Source organism: Protomyctophum parallelum (genome assembly GCF_964188405.1).
Source record: "Protomyctophum parallelum genome assembly, chromosome: 8".
Taxonomy (NCBI): domain Eukaryota; kingdom Metazoa; phylum Chordata; class Actinopteri; order Myctophiformes; family Myctophidae; genus Protomyctophum; species Protomyctophum parallelum.
The window spans coordinates 34665863-34683223 of record NC_139703.1 but is presented as its reverse complement, the minus strand read 5'-3'; the positions used below and the strand labels follow the sequence as shown (position 1 = coordinate 34683223).

Here is a 17361-nt window from a genome sequence, read left to right as displayed (position 1 = left end):
CATAGTCTCTTGAATGGTTTTCACTTAGTTTTAGTCACATTTTAGTCACCTTTTAGTGTTAGTCTAGTTTTAGTCGGCTAAATATAAGATTTTAGTCGACTAAATCTACAGTTGATTTAGTCGAACGAAATGTATTTTGGCGGGCCTTCATGATGCCGTCGTAATGACTGTTTTTACACTTGCTGAAAATAGCCAATCTAGAGAGATGGTAGGGTAGTGCCCAAGCCCTGTTAGCCATGCCATGATCTGTGGCTTGCTAGGCCTACACTCTCAATTAGGGATTTTCCCAGAGGTTAATTTCACTGATATGTACAACCTTTATTCAAATAGTTTCATTTGTATTGGAGTGTGAAGCTTGAGGTAATCGCTTCAACGTGATGCCTGGGTGAGATGAATCGTCTGTGGAAATTATGCCAGTCAGCATGGCCCACCGTTTAATGCTGTGGCCAAAATAATTATACACATTTTCTATGGTATCATAAAACAGTTTGAGCTCTGTGTTACGGTCCTATGTGGCCCTAGTGGTGTTTTGGTCTGTGTTTAATCCACTGTTAGTGTTTTCCAGTGCTGATGATGGATGGTGGGAGTGGCAGTAGAGATTGGAGGCGTGTCGTGGAGATTGTGACACACCTGGGCCAGTATAAAATCACCAACCAGTATAAAACAGCCCACAAGTTTTTTGGCCATTGTAACAAACACCACATGCTGCTGAGACCCTGTTTTCTGTTTTCCCAGTGAAACAATACTAGACAGACAAAGTTGATAGTCAAAGTTACTTTAAGCAACTCAACTCATATACCACTGTCCAAGTATCCCAAACCATTTGCCTGCATACTGTTTATAAATCAATACATTGAAACTGGGACTCAACTGATGCAAATTACAGCAATGTTGTTATTCAATTGAGCCATTTACACGTCACATCTATAACCATATTAAGTGTTCACTTCGTAAATGTGTGTCAACCCCCATCCTCTGCCAGAGACATGCCTGCTGCCTCTTAAGGTTATATTATATCCTTATACTACAAGCTTATACATCTTCGGGGTATTCCTGAATCTTATGTCATATTATGGTACATAATTATGCAATTCTTAACCCATAAGACACAGTACAAGAGGAAATATCAGATTCCACTAGAAGGCTGAAACTAACCTGACATTATTACATTCAATCATTCCTGATTTTTATATAGAAGTGTATAATTGTAAGTCTCTAAATGTTCTGATGAATTGAAAATGGTGGGCCTTATTGTAAACAAGTGTAATGCTTCATCATAGTGTCCACAGTTTTTGTATTGAGTTGTACTTTTGTTTGAATTAAATGTACTCATTCAGCATACTGTTTATAAATCAATACATTGAAACTGGGACTCAACTGATTACAGCAATGTTGTTATTCAATTGAGCCATTTACACGTATATTAATTGCATTTCTGTTATATTAAACTAGAATTTCGCGGCCGCTCATCCCAGAGTTACTTTGCCGCGCACTATGGGAAGAAGGAAATTGCGGGAGTTGACTCCACATGTAGTAACGGATGGGTTATTAGTTATTATTATGTGTCCTTATTAGTGTAGTGTAGTGTAGTCAACACGTTATGGCTCATACACACTGCCCGGTATTTGCTCCGATCATTTTTGGCGCTGGCCGAGATCGTGATCTACCTTTGGGCACCGCTTAACTCAACCTTTTTTGTCCCAGGGCACACTTTTCATAGCCTAAAAATCTGGGGGCACACCTAGATATACGGTTTGTGTACACTGTATATATACCGGTGTGTATATATAGTAAATATATATAGTACATATATATATTATATATAATATATATATATATAAATATATATATATATATAGAATATTAGTGGTCCATGACATGAAAATGTTTGAGAACCACTCCTCTAAAACAACATTGGACAATGATGTTTGACAGTTTCTGACTTGATCTGGCCTGTTAACATTTTCATAGACCTGGTTGCTTGTTTCCCTCTCAGTCAATGTGGCAACCCTGGTCAATGCCGTGTTGACTGTTGTGGTCCTGTATGATGTGATTTAGCTTAGCACACAACAGCTAGGAGGATGCAGCAGGCTGATGCCGTCATGTTTAACAGTATTTTGCGCAATTTATGTCCCCGAATTTATGGATATGGACTTATGGCTCCATCGCTGCCTGGCTTCTTGGTTAGAGTGGGTGACAATATTATCACACGAAAAGATCAAATTTCCTACCTAGGTTCCATCCTGGAGGCCAATCTTTCCGGTGATAAAATGGCCACCAACGTAATCAAAAAAGTCAATCAAAGAACAAGATTCCTTTACAGGATCTCCTCACTGGTCAGCAAAAACACCTTGAAGACCTTAACAGGAGCCCTCGTACAAGGTTTCTTTGACTATGCATCCACCTCTTGGTACCACAGCACCTCAAAGGCCCTTAAAACAAGGCTCCAGACCTCCCAAAACAAACTGGTCAGGCTCCTACTTGGCCTCACCCCCCGAACCCACCTCACCCCTGCCCACTTTGACAGGCTGGGATGGCTTAGGGTCGACGACAGAGTACAGCATCTTGCAATGGGTCTGGTCCACAAGATTCGATACACCACCAAGATACCCATGTACCTGTCTAAATACTTCCTTAATGTAAACAAAGTCCACACCCACAACACCAGAGGGAGTGCAACAAACCATGTACAACCCAGATTCGGCACAAACAAGGGACTAAATTCTTTTCGCTCCTATGCCACCAAAATGTGGAACGCCCTACCAACAGTCATTAAGACATGTGAATCCCTTGACTCCTTCAAAACCGCTCTCAAAGGGCACCTACGGATGGCTGCAATTCGAAACTGGCCTCTGCAAAAGAGGCTGATGACCCCCCTTGGGCCCCTCAACTCTCACTATAACTAGACACTTTACCTCCCCCCCCCCCTCTCTCTCTCTGTTTAAAATTACAGGTGAAAATATAGTACAGGTAAAAATCTCAGAGAGAGACGGCTCGCCCCACGGCTTGGGATATCCGTGGATATACACGGCTTGGCGTGGATATACACGGCTTAGCAAGCCGTGGATCCAAGTGTTTCATACACATGCAGTGCGTTGTGAGCTTGCAGATCGTCGGTGCCCCACTCACCATGAATCCAAGCAGAGGTCCTCACAAGTATAGGTAGAACACTGCCACTGCCAGTGCTCAGTGCAATGGCCCGTTGCAAGAAGTTGATATTTTACTTACTTTATTATATCCAGATAATCTTCAACCGATTGTTATAATTCGAAGTGGTATATATTCTGTGAAGTTTATATTTTCATTGGGTGTACAAGTCATGTTTTTAATAATATGCCATTATCAAATGATATAGCCTATACAAGCCCACAACGTATAGGCTACAAGTGAGCTTGTAGATTGGCTATTTTCAGCATGCAACTAATTGTAAAATGACTTATAGGCCTACCGGATCTCTTGTCTCTTCCAAACATTTTTGTCTAGTTTTTATTTGTTTGACGAAATTGTCAGTATATTTAGATTTAGTTTTAGTCATCATAGCTTAGTTTTCATTTAGTTTTCGTCAGTGAAAAAAGGTAGTCGACGAACATTTTTGGTCTTAGTTTTAGTCGACGAAAACAACACTGCAATTTACAAGCTCGCAAGGCGTCGCAACGCAGCGGGTTGTGAGCTGGTAAATCTGTTCTTTCCGGGCACGCGACACCGGCATACGATGGAGTCTAAATTAAGCATATCTCAGTAGCGACAGGGGCTAAAGAGGGAGTGTGGAAAATGACCCTGCCTGTAAAGTGCTGCCATCTAAAATAAGCTTCCTCTCCTTGAAGTGTGGCTCAGACTGCTAATGGGACCTTGTGTTGCGATGCACAGTGGTGGAAAAAGTACTCAGTTGTTTTACTTAAGTAAAAGTACCAATACTGCAATTTAGAACTTGAAAATGTACTTGAGTAAAAGTACAAAAGTATCGGCATCAAAATTTACTTAAAGTACTCAAAATGTACTTAAAGTACTCACTACTCATTATGCAGAATGTCCCATTTCACAAGTTCAAACTGTACAAAATCTATTGAAAATAGCCGATCTACAAGCTCACAATGCGTCGCAAATTTCCAAATGGCTGAAATGTATAGGGTTGAAGTGGTTAATGTATGTTTTCTAATCAACATTTTTATCGCTGTAGTGAAGTAAAAGTACATTTTTTGCATTTGGTGTAATGGAGTAGAAGTAAAAGTACTGGAAATTGGAAATACTCAAGTAAAGTACAAATACCTCAAAATTGTACTTTAGTACAGTACTTAAGTACAAGTACTTTCCACCACTGCTAATGGGACCTTGTGTTGCGATGCATGTGTCAGCAACAATCTGCCACGATAGTCTTTACTGCTGGGCATCACCATTGTTCCCCTCCTTTTCCCTTTCTTCTCCTTTTTTCTCCCCTTTTCCACGCCTCCCTCTCTGACCGGCTTTGTTCTCTGTCCATAGGCATCCGTCCTCCTCGTCTGGCCTCCTGCCCGTGACCACCATTAAGACATTTTCAGCATTCTCTCAGCAAAGTCCCCACTCCATTCCTGCCTTTCTCTGCGCTCTTTGGAATCATCATGACCGGGTTGTTTTTATGTCGAGCCTAAAGTTTAGTTGCATGTCATGATATACACGTCGAATAATGGATCGGACCAGGAATCTCACTCCCGGACTCACTAGGTGAGTGTGGGAGTGAAATTATGATCGTGGCCTTCTTAAATAACGATAATGATAATAATAATAATCATTGTCTCCTTTTCAACCTAATATAATTGCACATAATGTGTGGAATTCTACATTTCCCCACCCTAACTTGTAGAAGCAGTGGGTGCTGCTATAATTAATGCAGTGCAGGGTGCAGGTAGTGGTTAAGTGCCTTGCTCATAGACACTTGGACACAGACTGGCTGAGCCAAGGGTCAAGCCTGCAGCGACTTTCCCATTCCACACAGCCTCTCAAGTCTCTTCCCACTCTGCTGCAGCTGGCCCCGTAGCTGACGTAGAGACGTATATACTTCCATATAGCCAAAATACAGGAAATCACCATAAAGGAGGTAAAAAAACAAAACATATACAGTGAGGGGAAACGGGGGTGGGTGGGGGGATTTCAGATTTTACGGGGGCTAAAAAAGCAATATCGTGATAATGTAACAGATGGAGTAAATACGATCCCTCGCAGATGGAATCAAAGCTTATATATTTATAGGACTATTTTTTATACACACACACACACACACACACACACACACACACACACACACACACACACACACACACATACACTCACACACACACACACACACACACACACACACACACACACACACACACACACACACACACACACACACACACACACACACACACACACACACACACACACACACACACACACACACACATACACTCACACACACACACACACACACACACACACACACACACACACACACACACACACACACACACACACACACACACACACACACACACACACACACACACACACACACAAACACACAAAATGCAAATAGCATCAATTGTTCAATTAAAAGTAAAAAGTAACTAACAACAACAACACAAATGTTTTGGATGCTGAGTGTGAGGTTTATGGGTGCAGAACAGTTGAGGAGGTGACCAGGTTTGCAGACAGCTGTGCAGACAGACACAAGACGGGAGCACAAATCAGCTGTGTGAAAACAGAGCAGCTGTGGACAACTTGGACAAGACATGGCATCCTGTGAGGGCAGCGAGGGCATGACGTCACTTCACCTTTGACCTCTGCTGCTCAGAAACACTGACCCCAGCGGAAGAAAGCAAGGCTTCTGCAAACAGTCAAATCCTGAGTGTCCATTTACAAATGGAACCAAATGGAACCGTATAAAGGGGTATCAGGTATGGTCGCCGCTAAACCATCTCGCCCCTCGATTTTGCCCCGCTCGGTGCAGTGGTTCTTGTATTCTTTATTTTGTTGTACTGAGAATAAGGTTAGAAATATAAGTTTAGGTTTAGGCATAGTTTTACTGGGGTTAAGTTTAGATATAGGGTTAGGTTTAGGCATAGTTTTACTGAGGTTAAGTTTAGGTATAGGGTTAGGTTTAGGCATAGTTTTACTGAGGTTAAGTTTAGGTATAGGGTTAGGTTTAGGCATAGTTTTACTGAGGTTAAGTTTAGGTATAGGGTTAGGTTTAGGCATAGTTTTACTGAGGTTAAGTTTAGGTATAGGGTTAGGTTTAGGCATAGTTTTACGGAGGTTAAGTTTAGGTATAGGGTTAGGTTTAGGCATAGTTTTACTGAGGTTAAAGGTCCCTGCACACTGCTGCATTTTTCAGATTTTTAACAGCGTTTTTCCATCAGGTTTTCCTTAAGGTGTGCAACCACCTTAAGGTTAGGAATAAGGTTAGGTTTAACCGTTTGAGCATAATTTAGTTAGGTTACTTTAGGAATACCAGGCCGCGCAGTTCCACCGGCTGTACGCCCGGGGCAAGTTGGTAAAGGGGCGACTCGTCCGGTATTCGTATAAGGTCCATTCAGGGCACACTGTTAACGTCTCCTCCATGGCTAGCGCGTTGCTCTGTGTCACAACAACACCCACAGCTCTCCCACTCCTTTCTATTCGGAAGACTTGAAAGGTCTGTAATAAAGTTTACCGGGTCACCAGGGACGTGCATACATCAGACATCAAAGGGGGCTTCAGCTCCTGCCCTTTTACCCGATCTGCAAAACAACAGCCCTTTCCAGACCACGAATGCAGCATTTACTACATGGTGAAAGAAATGCAAATGCCACTCCTTTCCTTCCATGCCATGCCAGAAGGCAGCATTCAGGAGAATAGCTTTTTCATGTCATTACACACACCGCATCTCCACTAGCTGGTTGCCCCCCGAAAATAGCTGATCTACAAGCTCTCAACGCGCTGCAACGCGTAGATCAGCTATTTTCTCAATTTTTGTCCAAAAGTGCCCTCTTAAAGGGATTTCAGCCCCTGCCCCTCTAACGACACACTCTGCACGTCCCAGCTGCGGGTCACTGTGCACATTTCGGGCTCATTTTGTCTCCCACATTAATTCCATGTCTCCGCAGTATAGCTAGAAGTTTATTAGACATCAAGGGCCCTTCAAGCTCAGGTTCTCCTGAGAAAACCCAGTGACCTCCTCCATCCCCACCACCGCCACCACCAGCACCACCTAACTATCTTCATCCTCTGTCGCCCCCCCCAAGACTCTGTCCCTCTTCCCAGGGATGTGCAGCTATAGGCAGGCATACAGTAATCTACAGTCAGTCCAGTCGTGCAGTCCGGACGGAGAAAGTGATGCGGTATATAGACGCACTGGACCGTGTGAGAGCTTAACAGTATAAAACAGTCTTTTCAACCTCTCCCTATTCAGCCGCCGTCCAAGTATCCTGACAACCTTGCCTGGTATTTTGGCAGCAGTCCCTTGAGTGTTGATGTCAGCTGAGAGGGGAGCAGGAGGTGGAGGGTGTGTGTGTGTGTGTGTGTGTGGGGTGGGTGGGGGTTCTGGTGGTGGTGCTGTGTGTGTGGGGGGGAGAGGGATTGAAAGAGAGGATAGGGGGAGGAGTGAGCAGGCTATTCAAGGCACTTGTCCGCTGTATCCCTCAGTCACACACACACACACACACACACACACACACACACACACACACACACACACACACAGAGCAAGCACAGGGACTCAGTAGGGAGAACGCACACACATCCAGCAGAGACGCACGCTCGTGCTGCTGCCTCGCACGCACGTACACACACACACGCGCGCGCGCGCTAGCCTGCACACGGCCACATTTTCTCAGGCTGCTCCGTCCGTAGACTGACAGCAACAAACGGAGTTCAGAGCCAGAACAGAACAGCCACACTGAGAGACAGAGACTGGCTGAAAACAAGGCGGACAGAGAGAGGCGTGAGAGTGGAGAGGAAAGGAGAGGTGAAGAATTACGTTGGACTTCTCTCTCTCTTCTGTCCTGGGGCCACAAAGGGATTATTAAAGCGTGCTCTCTCTCTCCTCTTGAAGTGGACTTGATCCGCAGAAGGGAGCTGCACTTGTCTTTGCACCACCACCATGGCAGCCCCGCCGCCGGTGCGACATGGAAGCACCTCCCGATCACCTTGTCTTTGGATCATACTGCTGACCGTGCTGCTGCTGGGCCTGACCTCTGGCTTCAACCTGGACACCGCTCACACTCTGCACAAGTTGGGGGACAGAGGGACCTTCTTCGGCTTCTCTTTAGCCCTTCACCAGCAGCTTACACCGGAGCCTCAGAGCTGGTGAGTAAAGTGGACTAGAGAAAAGATACAGTATAGAGTCAAGTGAGTGTCAGTGCGTGCGTGCGTGCCTGTGTTCCTGAAAAGGGCCACATTTTGGACACCCAATAAACCCGGATTGATCGAGGATGCATGTCCAATTGCAGACATAATTGGTACCGTTATGGTTAGGGGTTAGAGAGGAATGAATCTGAGTGAATGGAATGTCCCCCAAAATGAGTGAAACTGACATGTGCTTGTGTGCTTGCGCGCGCGCGCGTGTGTGTGTGTGTGTGTAGGGGGGGGGGGGGGGGTACAATATTCTGATGTAGTACTAGTTAGTGCACCTGCTCCAACTGCATTCCAAATTTTTTGTCTTATTTCTGATAATACAAATAAACATATAATGTCTCCGTCAGTGTGAAAACCATTAGGCCTATTATAGAAACAGGGATGGAGCTGTATTGTGTGTTTTCTCCACTTATTTGATGCCTTGAATTTGCTTCGTCACTGATAGCATTATAAAATGCTGATAATGTAGAAGAGACAGCTCTGCACTGGCAGACAGTACTTCCCGAGTGCTTAATCTTAATGTAGGAGTCACTGCTGTACATCAGCCTGTACTGTACTCACTAGACCAGCATAAATGTACTGTTCGTGAAGATGCCAAGAGACTGGGTGCATGGGTGGGTGAGCCCGGGCCTTTTACACTGGTTTTAATGGGAAGGGAGGTTGTCACAGTGGGTTTTACTGCTGCAATGCAACTTGCAAGACCCTCTGCATTGTACAAGTCAAGACATTTTATTAGTTGGCTGTGTGTGTGTGTGTATGTGTGTGTGTGTGTGTGTGTGTGTGTGTGTGTGTGTGTGTGTGTCAGTGTGTGTGTGTATGTGTGTGTCATCTTGTAGGCCATGCACGGTTTAGTGTTTACACGAGTGAGTTTGTTATTCTGTATGAGATGAGTCGTGTGTGTGTGTGTGTGTGTGTGTGTGTGTGTGTGTGTGTGTGTGTGTGTGTGTGTGTGTGTGTGTGTGTGTGTGACTGTGTGTGTGTGTGTGTGTGTGTGTGTGTGTGTGTGTGTGTGTGTGTGTGTGTGTGTGTGTGCGTGCGTGCGTGTGTGTGTGACTGTGTGTGTGTTCTTCTCATCATACTTCTTGCTAACAGATGCTTTGCCTGGTCTCACCGTGGGACTGGAACACTCATAAGGCTCAAATGCACACGTATCCTCCAGAGTGCACATGAATAAATGATAACAACACTTCCAAATTTAAACCTTTGGAAATGTTTACTGCATGCCTGCTGTAAACAAGACGCAGCCGCCTTTATTGACCTCATCATGTCATGTGCCTACTGCAATTAATATCAATCGATTGTTTTTAGAAAATAACTTTAAATAGGTTATTTCATAAATGGTGCATTTATAGCGCCTTTATCCAAGGCGCTTTACATAGATTGTGCATTACATTCACCAACCTGCACATCGGGAGCAATTAGGGGTTCAGACAGAGTCTTGCTCAAGGACACTTCAACACTAAACTCTGGGGGAGCCCGGTTTCAAACTGGCAACCTTGTGGCTACCATCCAGCCACTCTACACCTGAGCCACCGCCTCCCCAGAGGTATTTCATCAGATGAGGTGCTTGTGAGAAAGTGTTTGTTTTCATGTACACAGAGATTTTCAATTATATTTCATAATACATCACCATAGTAGCCTATTGCAATTACAGTATTTGCAATTATAGAGAAAGTAAAAGATAACTGTTTAGCTAATTTGACAGGGGGCAGGGACATTCGAACAAGTGGCTAAATAACTGTACGTCTCTTTTTTTTCTTTTTACAAAATGTCACAGTGATTTCTTTATTATTATTTAGGCTATAGTCCTACTAGACCCCAGGAAATTACATCTGGCCACAAAAGATCACGGGATACTGAATGTGAAGGAGGAGGTGACAAACTGACATATTGAGCCTACGACACACAACGCGCGTTGTGAGCCTGTATAGATCGGCTATTTTCAGCAAGTGCATACATGTAAAACGACGGCATCAAGGCCCGCCAAAATACATTTTAGTCTAAATCAACTGTAGATTTAGTTGACTAAAATCTTATGACATTTAGTCGACTAAAACTAGACTACAACATAAAACATTCCAGGTGACTAAAATGTGACTGAAACTAAATGAAAACCATTAAACTAAAATCAAAATCTGCTGCCAAAAACAACGCTGGTGGTTTACTGTAAGGATCTCTCTCCATTTCCAGAAACAGTTTTCAAGTTCAAACTGTGTCAATTTACTACAGCCAGCGCCACATTAAGGAGTTCCATATTTAACCAACGGCTCCTCAGTTTACCCGCGCTGCAGTCACCCTGTCGCCTGGTAAGACCAGTGGAATGACATCAGCAGCCAGTCACCCTGTGTAGAGGAGAGGCACCCCTCTGCTGCCTATGTAACTGCCCAAAAGCATTTTTTATTTATTGATAATGCTGATATTTACAACAATGAGTTACAGAATCATGATTTTTTTTTTTTTTTAACAAGACAAGACAAACTCAAAAAAGAAAAGACAAAAAACAGTAAAAACAAACCCCCCCCCACCCACCCCCCACCCCAACCCCAGAAAGGAAAACTACACAGCTCTCATTACTCTGTATTGTACACAACACCTCTTGACAGCAACAACTCGGATAAATACATGAAAATAACAATATAAATTTTAACTAAATCCACCCAGAGGAGATATTGAAGGTAGAACCTCAAAGAACCTGCCCCATATCTTTTCAAAAGTAGCAGGCCTTCTTCTTACATTGTACAGTATCTTTTCAGGGGTACAGTATGATGAAAGCTCATTCAGCCAGTGTCTCTGTGAAGGTGATTTTTCAGATTTCCAATTAACCAAGATGATTTTCTTCGCAGCTGTACTGGCGAGTAACACAAAGTATGCTTTGTTGAAATTTGTTTTGATCAATGTAACGTCACCCAGTAACCAAATTCTTGGATCATGTGGTATTTCAACCTCTATAATATCAGAGACAGTAGACAAGATGAACTTCCAATAATCAATTAAAAGTGGGCAGTTCCATAACATATGTAATAGGCAGCCTTCTGTTATCTTACATCTTTGGCACATAGGGGGAATGCTTCTATCAATCTTGTGTAACCTGAGCGGAGTAAAGTAAGTTCTGTGAAAAATGTTAAATTGCATCTGTCTATGTTTGGTGGAAACAAGAACCCTCTGAGCTCTCTCTATAATATTATCTCCCAATCCACATCATCATAGGTGCATCCAAAGTCTGTCTCCCATTTATGTTTAATGTTCAATGTATTGTAAATTGGTAAATTATTGTTTAGAATACCATATATGGAGGAAGTTAATCCTTTAGTTGAGGTGATAAGAGTACAAAACATGTGATCCTCCAGGGGGGATTCTTCCGGAATATTCGGGAAATCTATAGATTTTGCTTGAATCCAATATCTATTTTGAAGATATTTAAAGAGGTCATGGTTACGTAAATTAAACTTGGCTGATAATTGTTGAAAGTTTGATACTACATTGTTGCTGTATAAATCACCCACAGTCCTGATTCCATTATTAACCCATCTCTGGCCCAAAAGCATTCTTGATACCAGGTTTAAACCCAGCATGACAACATGCTGAAAGCATATGTATATTTGCTGGGCTCCTGTATATACTACCACCATAGGCCATGTTATTTCCCTGACACACGTGTACCCTTTTCATTATGGAGTCTTATATGCCCAAGATGAAGAAGGTGTGAGCTGTGTAATTCTAGAAAAACTGCTATGTCTACAGTAGTGTTGATTTCATCGACTAAAACTTAAAGACGAAAAATGTTCGTCGACTACCTTTTTTTCAACGACGAAACCTAAATGGAAACTAAATGAAAACTAAGCTGTGATGACTAAAACTAAGACTAAATATACTGACAATTTCGTCAACAAATAGAAACTAGACTAAAATGTTAGGAAGGGACTAGTGGACAGGAGATCCAGTATAAGTCATTTTACAATTGGTTGCATGCTGAAAATGGCCGATCTACAAGCTCAAAACGCATCGCAGTGCAAGTGTAAAAACTGTCATTATGACAGCATCAAGGCACGCCAAAATACATTTTAGTCGACTAAATTAACTGTAGATTTAGTCGACTAAAATCTTATGACATTTAGTTGACTAAAACTAGACTAACACTAAGACATTCCAGGTGACTAAAATGTGACTAAAACTAAAAATCTAAATTTGCTTGATTTGGTGTAGTGGGAAAATAAAGGAGCAGTCACATATAGCCCTAGGGGACCCTGGGCAAAGAAGTCTCTTGTTACTAGTCCCCCCAGTAAGACTTTAAGATTGTCCCCCCATCCCCCATTTTCAATCATTTCTCTGTGTCTCGCACGCATATCCATACTTACATGCTTACATTTCCAATTCTTTGGCAAAGGAATTACTTTATTATTGTTAGTGAATTATGTTAGATAGTACAGAATTCATTCCATATTATGTTGATCTGACGCCCCCTGCCAAAGCGCTAGTGCTCCCAACGAATACTCCATATTCGATTGAATATTCAAATGAATCATTCATTTGATCTCGCAAGACTCAAGAGAGCGCATTTCTCAGCACCAACGATAAAGAAAGAGAGCGTTTTACAGCATATTAGGCTGCAATATTCATATATTCATATTCAAATCATATACGTTCGACATCCAAAATCATTCGAAATTCATTCGAATCCATGTGGTGTTTTAAAAGGAATATTCAAATGTCATTTTTGGCCAATTCTGGCAGCACTACAAAGCGCCAGCGCTCGCCCAGCCGTCTGCCGTCACCCATTACCAGTAAGACGCACCGAAGCGACATAAATGTATACCGTGATGGTAGTTACTAACTACCATCACGGTATACATTTATGTACAGTCACATACAGTACACACCGTCGTATGTTATTTCACAGGTTGGTGAATAACATTTCAACATGTATTGTGCACCCTTAGAGTATATATGAATAGAGACGGCACCCGGAGCAAACCCTGAGGAGAAATGGACATAGTGGCCGAATTTGGTATTGCCGTGAAATCGCCTCGTTGCGCTTTAGAGCAACTTAATGCAAGTGGATGGGAGGAGAACTCTCTATTCATATATACTCTAAGCTTGTACCACCCAAGTGATAGTTGTATGTATTTCCCTTTACACTGTTAACCACTTGGATCACAGGCAGCGTCTACATTCTGGGGGAATAACATTCGCCCCAAAAATAGCTGTAGATTGTAGATTTCAAGTCTTGAATCTTTTTGGCAGCTGTCACTCAGACCCAAGAGTATAAGTCTTCTCTGATATTTTACCATTTAATGTTGCTGAATCATCATTCCAAATTAAAACATTATAGGCAAACTATAGAAATACAAGTTCTGGTGATTCATGAGATGAATAATCTTATTGCCAGTACCCTGTGACATCAGGCATATCTTTGGAACTTAATTAAAGGACTGGTGCTGAGTCAGTCATACTGTAATGGCAATCATACCTTTTAGATGTTCAATAATATATTGTTCATAATGCACTCAATTTAGAGCACTCAAATTAGAGCAATTTTATTTAAATCCCATATATCTCGGATTATTTTCTCAGTTTGCGTTTCTGACCGAGACTGAGGCTATATTCACGGCTCATAAGTAAAGTGTCGCTGATTGCGGTTTGCAAAATGTACATTTCGGGTGAATAGATTGCGTTAGCCGTTTGCTAACTTCCAGTTCACGACCTGAGGTAATGTTGCATGTTCGCCTTAACATAACAACCTGACTGAAAAGATACTGGCAATAAATTAGGACAGTGACGGGTCTGAAAGTCATTTCACTGAGACATATTGTAATTAGATGCTGCTGAGTCATGTCTCATTTGAAGTGAGAAAGGTTTGGGTTTTTGTAGCCTTTGGCCCCATTGTGTTATGGACTTTATTGTGTTTTAAGCCACCCGACTCGTTAGTGAACATGATATTGCTACTGTACTTTTCGGTTCTCCGCTCTGTTCTTTGTCATAATGGTATCACACAACGCACAAGGCAGCAGTTATTATGCTTCACAGATTAGTCATCGTAACCCTTTTTAGAAACTCTCCATGTTTGGTGGTGTTAGGTTGGATGACAGGGATGCAGGTGCATTAAATAAATGTCAGCCAAAGTCCTGACGTCAATCGCTCGTCCCCTCGATTCCCCAGCTGGTTCACGGAAGTAATTTCTCGATGGAGAATAACATGGGCTCATCTTAAAATCATCTACTATAAGCTTTGTGGTCCAAAAATAAACAAGCTGTCTCTGCGTTATTGTCGGGGAGGTGTCTCTGTATCGTTTATGACAGTCAGTCACTCATATATGATGCAGTCTGTTTCTAGTGAAAATGTAACTAATTCAGTAGCAGTAACAATAGCGTTTTCTCTCAGTCAGTTGATTCTTCATATCCATGAGTGAAGCGGCCTGGATGATTTGTTTATTTTTCAAAACACAGTTATTATATGAGGCTATCTAAAATCCCCCTATGGGGATTACAATGCAAATAAAAGTACATGAACCCGTGGATTTGAGCCCTCTACCGATATTGACATCAGACTTCGGTGCTCTATGCTGCTGCTGGCATGCTTATGGAAATATGTCTGTCTGTCTGTCTGCTTTGGTGTTATCTCTTGGCCCGAGCTTATCGTCACAGAGCCCCTGGAAGCTCCTCAAAGGTCAAAGCATAAAGCCCACCATGGTCCCTCTAACCCTCTCCCCTTCCGTTTAGCTGGTATAGAAGTGCTACGTCATGTTGACTGATGAGCCTGTTGTAAGGTGATCCTGGTTCAGCCATGGCTTGGAAGGAAGTGAAGGAATGCCACACACGAAGGCTGGTATAATATAGGCTACTGTAGGAGGTGCCCAGGGATTGCATCGCGGGCGGCGGCTAGCTTTCTTGATTGTCTCAAAAATCTACAGCACTGCAACGAAGTTCAAGCGAGCTCGGGTACACTATATGCCGCTGGGAATGATGGAAGGAGAAATGAGAGGGTGTGTGTGTGTGTGTGTGTGTGTGTGTGTGTGTGTGTGTGTGTGTGTGTGTGTGTGTGTGTGTGTGTGTGTGTGTGTGTGTGTGTGTGCGTGTGTGTGCGTGTGCGTGTGCGTGTACGTGTGCGCACGAGTGCGTGCGTGTGTGTGTGTGTGTGTGTGTGTGTCTTCTATTTATACTGCTGTGGGAGAGGCGATTCCGCTAATAGACCAGCCTGATGAGAAGGGGATGTCCCCTCTATGGTGACTTGGTCATTGGTCAGACTCCCCAAGTATGTTTGTATGATGTTATAGCAAAGCTATATAGCAAGAAAATCACACCCGTGTGAAGTGAGGGGCGCTCTTATCATCATACATCATCATGCATCATCTCATACTGGCCAATCAGAATGCCTGTTGCCTGTGATTGGTTAAACGATTTGCACGTAAATGTTCCTTTCAATGTCAACGGCGTTTCATGTTTTGACATTTAATTTACGTCATATTTAGCGGACATTTGACCTAATTTCTCCGTTCATTGTCCATGGCAAATCTTGAGACACGTGGGGACAAATGCTGTTTATAGGAGGGGCTAGCGCCCCGCAAAAATCACACCTGTGTGAAGTGAGGGACACTCTTATCGTCATACATCATCTCATTCCAGCCAATCACAATTTGCGTCCTCACTTTTGTCTTCAATGTTTGTGTTTACACAAACACTCAAAGCCGCCCATTCATTGTCAATGGTATTCAATGTTTGTGTTTACACAAAGTCACTTGGAATGTTTTAGTGTTTAGTCTAGTTTTAGTCGACTAAATACCATAAGATTTTAGTCGACTTGCTGAAAATAGCAGATCTACAAGCCCACGCTGCAACGCATTGTGAGCTCGTAGATCTGCTATTTTCAGAATTCAAACAAAGTGTAACATGACTTATCCTGGATCTCTTGTCCCCACTAGTCCCTTCCTAACATTTTAGTCTAGTTTTTATTTTTGGACGAAATTGTCAGTATATTTAGTCTCAGTTTTTCAGTTTTAGTCGTCATAGCTTAGTTTTCATTTAGTTTCCATTTAGTTTTCCTCAGCGAAAAAAGGCAGTCGACGAAGTTAAGTTTTAGTCGACGAAATCAACACTTGCAAAACAATGTTTGTGTTTAGACAAACCTTCGAAGCTGGACATAGGAGGGGCTAAAGCTCCCCTCAAAAAGCTGTCACAGTGAAATATGTACTCCAATAATGGGCAATGATCTAAGACTATGTAATAATTGTATAATGGTAATGTTCAAAGCATTTAACAGTAAAGATGCATTGCAGGACGGATGCCTGATGGAACATGATGGATACAAACACCTTTGCTCAGCAAAAAAAATTATCTTTTTTTTGATGGCTAAAGTCTGCTGCCTATTATTACACCTTGGATCGGTGCTTTGCGTCTGTACGGTATCTAACTACGAGAAAGCGAAGCATAATGTAATGCCCCAAAGCGTGTGTGCGTGGCGTACACACACACACACACACACACACACACACACACACACACACACACACACACACACACACACACCTGCTCATCAAAACATCCTGCTCCTGCTCGCCCCAAAGAGGTCATCTATCCGCTGCACCTCGGTATATGATGAGGCAAGCAGACAGGGTGAAGGGTTGGACCGTGGCCATGTGACCATGCCGTGGTATCCTGGGGGATATCCTACACTATTGTCTGGAGTTTCTGTGGGTTAACGAACGTCACGAGGTCAGAGAGGAGAGCGAACGGTCGGTCACACTTGTTCAAGCTAACGGGAAGGCCAAAATCTCACACTCTGTACTAGAGATGTCCCAATACTGTATCGGTACTATCGGAAATGTATCGGTATCAGCCCTTATTTGTCATATCGGGTCATATCGGTATCGGCAAATATGCCAGTCTAACCACAGATCCGACACAGGGGTAAGCGGTTGACACTATATGGCAGGTAAATAAAATGTTGGGGCATGTGGAGTTTGCTTTGGAGTTGCCCAAACTGCAAGTGCACATTTGAGTGAGGAGTCTGCTATAAACA

At 42.8% G+C, this 17361-nt stretch overlaps 2 protein-coding genes across 4 annotated transcripts in view; both read left to right on the top strand.

Moving 5' to 3' along the window:
• Window positions 1–17361, top strand: part of adsl (adenylosuccinate lyase) — a gene marked incomplete at both ends in the record, with an annotated part of 382286 nt that overhangs the window by 239489 nt on the left and 125436 nt on the right. The gene's annotated exons all lie outside the window — the stretch shown is intronic.
• Window positions 7746–17361, top strand: part of itga7 (integrin, alpha 7) — an 82801-nt gene continuing 73185 nt past the window's right edge. For 2 of the 3 annotated variants that reach the window (XR_014569660.1, XM_083771698.1), the window contains exon 1: window positions 7747–8301. Coding sequence is in view for 2 of the 3 variants with exons in the window: in XM_083771698.1 (XP_083627824.1) it covers window positions 8096–8301 (206 nt within the window). In the remaining variant the exon portion in view is untranslated. Of the gene's footprint in view, window positions 8302–17361 lie in introns of all 3 variants that reach the window. The other variant, XM_083771697.1, reaches the window with a different exon arrangement.